This window comes from Vigna radiata, chromosome 4, assembly GCF_000741045.1.
Source record: "Vigna radiata var. radiata cultivar VC1973A chromosome 4, Vradiata_ver6, whole genome shotgun sequence".
Taxonomy (NCBI): domain Eukaryota; kingdom Viridiplantae; phylum Streptophyta; class Magnoliopsida; order Fabales; family Fabaceae; genus Vigna; species Vigna radiata.
In genome coordinates this window covers 19043173-19049828 of record NC_028354.1, presented here as the reverse complement: position 1 = coordinate 19049828, position 6656 = coordinate 19043173, and the positions used below count along the sequence as shown (strand labels likewise).

The 6656-nt window shown below is 29.1% G+C and overlaps 1 protein-coding gene across 1 annotated transcript; it reads left to right on the top strand.

Moving 5' to 3' along the window:
* The first annotated feature begins 5332 nt into the window (after positions 1–5332).
* Positions 5333–6028, top strand: LOC111241524 (probable copper-transporting ATPase HMA5). Its single transcript, XM_022780181.1, has 2 exons — positions 5333–5486; positions 5691–6028. Exons 1-2 carry the CDS (start codon positions 5429–5431, stop codon positions 6026–6028), a joined length of 396 nt encoding a protein of 131 aa, XP_022635902.1. The 5' UTR covers positions 5333–5428.
* The last annotated feature ends 628 nt before the right edge of the window (positions 6029–6656 follow it).

The following is a 6656-nucleotide window of genomic DNA, read 5'->3' as shown; positions in this document are numbered from 1 at the left end:
TAGTATAATAAAAGTAGATTCCATAGAAGGTAACGCTCACCTATATTGTGTTATGAGCATTAACTTTTTTTTCTTGAATAAAGTGAACTTCCTAAAATATAAACATTAATGCATATATTTTAAAGTTAACATCTTCTTGCATAATAATAGATAACAACCAATCTTATTAGAATAAGTTTTAATCTATAATTTTAATACTATAAAAATCAACGTGTCTAACTTAAATTCAGTAAATCGATTTATAACATAATTTTTATCCACTTACCTATCTTATAAGACTTTCAACATCCTTCCTTTTATACTGTCTTACTACTTCTAAATAGCTATAATTTTTTTCTATTTCTTTGTTTTCAAGAGTTTGATAAATATTTCCCTAGAACACTTTGTACAAAGCCAATGCTAAATTTCTTCTAAAAGATGTTTCATTAATTCAATTTCGCTTCCACCAATATGGAAAATAATATATTTCACTTGAAATGTTAATTTTTCATAAATTATTGTTGTCTTGTTCTTCATTCTCAAGTGAACACAATAATAGAGTGAGAACGTCGTTGTCTTTTCCTTTTTCCTCATCTTCTGTTGGATTTTTTTTTTCCGTTTAGATTTTTGCTGTTGGTGGGATTAGCAGCAATTTTGTGTAAACTTATGGATCTCTAAATTGGGACGATCTTCAATGAAATAAAGATTGTTTATATATGTACGCAATAGTTGCTACCATAAGTGATTTCAAATCTTAATACTCATTTTCTTTTCAATTCCATCAACAAGTTAAGGTTTTAATTATAAAGAAACATTTAATTACTTAAAAATATGATTTAAAAACAAAAACAAAAGTAATAATTAAAGTCCAAAAACAACAACCTGACGAAAATAGAAAGAAATGTTGAATACAAACAAAGTTCTAGTTCGGATGAAATAAGAGTTAAATATGAGTTTATATATACATAGTAAGAGATCTTTTAAAGTGATATAAAAAATAAATCCGTAAGAACTTGACCTAAAACAGACCATATCTCTTTTGTGCGGAGACTTATGTGTATGTTAAATCTCCTAAAAATAATTTTTTAAAATGAAAAACAAAAAAGGAAAAGGATGAGAAGCATAAAAGGTAATTAAAGTGATAATTAATCATGCAAGTGGCCAGCTAGCATGAATGCGATGAAACAACAACCTGACAATACTCGAAAAGTGGCAACGTACCACACTGTCGCCGAATCGTGAGAAATGGTTTTCCACTGCACATGAACGTTTGTCTAAGGGGTTTTTTGGTGGGGGCATGGCAAGAAAGAGATAATCGGCAGAAGAAGTTTGATCATGGGACCCCTCAAAGAACCAAATATCTTAGCTTGAAGCACATGATCATGCTCATGCAACGCACAAAACCCTCAACATTCTAAGCTACAGATTAACCATTTTTTTCTTTCTTTCCTGTTACCGTTGTCTACCACTTGTTCTCGTCGTTTAACTCCCAAGACCCAAAAGGTAGCAGTCGCTTTCAACCAGTGTCTCCATGGATCACTCAAGAAGGACTGTGGGACAAACTTTCATTTCACGTACTCTTCTATTAATGTCTTAAAAACACTCAAGAAAGTTCAAGTCTGTACTTATCAAAATTTGTTTATTCTGTCAAATTCATATACAAGTTGTCGTATTGTTTGTGTATGATATTGTAATATTTTTTCAAAAGAATAAAAATACTTAGACAACATTTTTTGACAACATTTGAACATCATCATACGTATCATTGTGTGATTGGTTCCCAATGTAAGTCTAGTTGTTGTGGTAACTGTATCTGCTATCTTTTAGGACGTTTTAAAAGATATTCGAAACTTCAAGAAAAAAAAAAACTCTAAAATTTGATAAGTACTGTTAGTTTTTCTTTTGCCAAGGAAAACCATTTTGAGAGTAATTGGGACAAGAGGCTAAAGTCACTATGATTGATCCTATTGTACACTTTCATTATAATCCGTATCTAGTTATGTTGAACTGAGTTAGACTAAGTACAAATTATGATTACTTCAATCATGATAGGGTTGTTTTTAGCCTAATCAAAACAATTATGGATCCAATCCAATAATCTAGATTAAGTCAAGTCCTGTTGACTTGAATCAACTTCACAAGAGTATAATAGAGTTGGTTTGTAACTCCTTCAAGTATAGTTTATCTAGTAACTTAGATAAGATCAAAATAAATTAGATTAGATCGGTCCTATTCTCCTGTTTAGTTAATATATCACATTGAAACTATATAATTATGAATTTGATTGTTTCAACTTTAGATCATTAGGTTTATTGTGTATTAGAATTCATGTAATTAAAAAGTGTATTTAATCTAGATATAATCGAATTTAAATTAGATGAAACAAATAAAAATCAATATAATTTAAATAAAATGGATTTAAATTTTAAATTTTATTTATTTTAATTTGAATAAATATGAAATGGAGGAATCCAATTTATAATTACTTCTTTAACTCATAGAAGTGTTATATAAAAGTTTAAGTTTATAGTTATCTAATTGTATGTCAACCAATGCTTATTCTGTTAATTAATTTTTCTTTTTATTATTATTTGATGATACAAATTATGTTTGGAATATTTATATTCACTTATAAGGTTTTGAGGATAGAAAGACCAATATAACTTGATCAAAAGTGAAAAGGGTATTTTTATGTTTGTATAATTAATTTGACTTTTAAATAACCTACTTAACGCATTAATATTTGAATTAAAATATAAAAATTTACGAAAATAATAACATTAAAAAGAAATGTGATAGCTCATTTAAATCTTTTCAAAAGGCAATTAGATTGATAAAAAAGAATTATAGCAACGTGAAGAAAGTAATGTTTCGTTGTATAAAGTTACATTGACATTTAACATGATTTAAAATGAGATAATTGGATTTAAAAAATAAATAAATTATAAAAAAGCACACGTGGATTTTAAAATAAAATTGGGGAGAAAGTATGCTATCTTGAACTCCTTTGATGGATCCATGACATGTGCATATTACTAGGCAGGGCCACCTTATGGAAATAGACTTCTCCTATAAGAGAAAAGATTCCACATTACTCATCCCTTTTCATTAATTCAAATTTCTAATTAAAGATATATTGATAGTATTTTTTATTTTATAAAATCCAACATTTCAATTTAATAATATGTAATGCATTAGATATGATGTAAACATTATAAAAACATTACATTAAAATCTATTAATGTAAGTTTTATGGTTCAATATATCTAATTTTTTACTCTTTTCCAATAGTAATTATCATAGCAAGTAAAGATGCAATGAAAAAGTGCTACTTTTTTTTAATAAGTTTTTTTTTTCATAAAAAGATAAAATCATTATATGCATGTACATTTATCCAACTTTGAATATGATTATGCCTTGTACTGGAATCCCTAGCATAACTTTTGGATTCAAGTATAATTTTGTATTCATTACTTAATTGTTGTTTAACATCTCAAAACCATATCCAAATCTTGATTATGTTCCTTGATTATGGTATAATTAAACCAACTCCCACTAACTTTTGTACTCTAGCAATTTATGGAAACAAATCTCTATCAACTGTCATTTTCGGTTTAGTTATACTTAGTCGTGTAAATTGTTTTTTAAGTAAATTGTTTATACATTCTTTTTAACTTCAGTGTCACTTAACACTGATTAATGTTCGTAATCTTTCTCCTCACAAATTATGTAACATGTTTTAACACACGTGACAATTTTAAATAGAATTGATATCAATATCGAATCTCTTTATAAAATATGAACTTAAGTTAAAAATAAATACGAAAATATAAATTTGAATATAAAGATTAAATTATTAATTAAATCAATTAACGAAAGATTAAAATTTCATATATTAAAATTGTCTCTAATTAACATATTTAAAAATTAAACAATTTAAAACAAAAATAACTTAAATTTAATATATTTAAATTTTATAAAAATTATAAAATCTCTTATCCAGTGTAAATTCTAACTCTCAATACACGAAAAACATGACACCCAAACTTCCAATACATTAAAAAAAAGTGTTTATAGTTGAAGAGCTATAAGGTAACAATTAAAATAAACTAAACGAAGTCAGCAAAAAATCAAATCTCTTAAATACGTATATCATTTATATATTTAAAATATTTATTTATTATAACTATTAACCATAATATATTCTATAAAAATAATTTTTTTAAAGTTTAATTATATGAAATATATATTTATTTGGTATATTATATTTTTGTATATATATACTAAAATTGGAAGGGGTTCCAATTGGTGACTCTACCCGACAGTGAAATTAAATATAAAATGAGAATGGCCCCAGAAAGAGATCTCACTAATTAAGTGTCGAATCTAATTTGCAATCATTTAATCTGTATTACGTTCAGTTGTTGTCACTGGTCCCAAAAGTTTTATGTATTTTTTCTAATAAAAAATTGAGAAAAAAAAAATTGAGAAAGTTTTATGTATTTTTTCTAATTAAAATTTAATCTTTATTCATCCCTTAGAACTAGAAAATTTGAGAATAACTAATAAAAAATATTTGAATTGAATGCAAAAGTAGAGAAAAAAAACTCTCTTTTTCAGTTTGTTTCTTTCTGCCTAATGAATAAACTGAACGAACACCAATTCAAAGTCTAGCAATAAGTACTTACTTCTCTTTTGTCGAGAATACAATTTATCACTTTTAACTCATTTCTTTTGTGTGTTATTACTTTTTCTTATCCACTTCAAATCAATATATTATTTCTTAGAAGATTTGAATTCAGTTTCACTTATTAACGTATCTTTACTTATATTAGTCAACCTTATGTTATTTATTATTAATAAAGTAGTGAAAATTGTATTTTACTAACGCTTTGTTCCTTTGCACCGATAGTACTGTGCACACCAATTTGCGAGCGACGAAACTTTCTTATTTTGCGTTCGTTTGAACGGATTCCACGCGGATGGATTTGCGATGATTTGCAAAGATTGTTACTTTTATGCATTGTCTCAGCATCTCGCAAAAACGAGAGGATTTGCGATGATTCAATCCGAAAAGACACATCTACCCTCTGTATTTCTCAAAATTTCAACTGAATAAAAAAGGCACATCCATTTTAACGTAAATAAAAAATCAGGTGTGGAGATTAGGAGAGTAGGACCTCTGCAGATCTAGGTATGTTTCTCCCACACACATTAGCCTTCTTTTTTGCAGGTGGAAGAGGTGTGGTTGTGCAGAGGGGATGATGAAGACGAAGGAGGAGGCCGATGACGCCGGCGGAAGAAGAAGACGAAGCTTGATGATGAAGATGCAGTGAATGTGGTGCAGGTATCCGGATACAAGTTTGTTCAGAAAATTGAAAAGCAGCGTATCCGGATACATGGAGTGCGTATCCGGTTCCAGAATTTGATTTTTTTTGAAACTCTTTGCATGGCAGCCATGGGAGGTTCCGGTAGCAGTCACCGGTTGGGGAGAGCTTCGTTGGTTGGTCCGTCGCCACTGCTACCTANGTGAACTGTGTTCAGGGTCGTCGATGGTGATGCTACGAATCATCTTCTTCGCTTGGCATGGACAGGGAGATGAATCTTCTTCGCTTGGCATGGAGACGGAGATGACAGAGATGCATCTGATGGTTTCAAGGGCACTGATTTCTTTGAGACCAATGCTATGCTTATTTCGTTTATTTTGCTAGGGAAGTACCTTGAGGTTTTGGCCAAGGGGAAGACATCTGATGCAATTGCTAAGCTCATGAACTTGACACCTGATACTGCTATATTGTTGACGTTGGATAGTGAAGGAAATGTTGTTGGTGAGGAGGAAATTGATAGCAGGTTGATTCAGAAGAATGATGTTATTAAGATCATTCCCAGTGCAAAAGTGGCTTCCGATGGATTGGTCATTTGGGGTCAGAGCCACGTGAATGAGAGCATGATAACAGGTGAGGCACGTCCTGTGGCAAAGAGGAAAGGGGATACTGTTATTGGAGGAACTATGAATGAAAATGGAGTGGCATGCACGAGACAATTATAAAAATTAATTTCACTTATTATAAATTAATTTCCTTTCTTTATTAACAATTATAAATTTAAATATAACATTTAAAAAAATATTTTATATTACTAAAATAATTAGGGGCATTTTGGTAATCTTTCATTTCTACCAATTTAACAAATTTTTTAATTGTATCACATCAATCAAATCCTACACTAATTCTTACAAACTTTACCCTCAAATCCACTCTCAATTACCCACAAATCTACTAAAAAAAACAACAACAAAATTACCCTCAAATCCACTCAAATCCACTCAAATCATCTCCCCCAAATCATCTCCCCCAAATCTATTCATAAGAACAGAGGCTAATAGAAGCCAATTATAGTTTAAATATATCTTTCTTTTTTATCTCTTAATATGTTCTTTTAAAGATAAAATTGTGATGGAGTTCTACATTTTAAAGTAAATAATATCTTAGATATATGGTGATACTCTAAAGATGTCATTCAATAGATTTGAGATCAAAATAGTGACGTCCATTGTGAGATAGATAATGGAACATTGAGTCCTTTATACTTCATTGGAAACATTCACTCATTTAGCAGAATTTATCTTAATCAAATTTATGAGAGAAAATATAAATGCAGAATAATAATATTCAAAA

Bases quoted from the DNA above. Each gene is read 5' to 3' on its own strand.
- LOC111241524 (XM_022780181.1), top strand. From the start codon at position 5,429: ATGGCAGCCATGGGAGGTTCCGGTAGCAGTCACCGGTTGGGGAGAGCT. The intron at 5,487-5,690 runs GTCCGTCGCCAC...TTATTTTGCTAG, and splicing joins GGGGAGAGCTTCGTTGGTTG to GGAAGTACCTTGAGGTTTTG.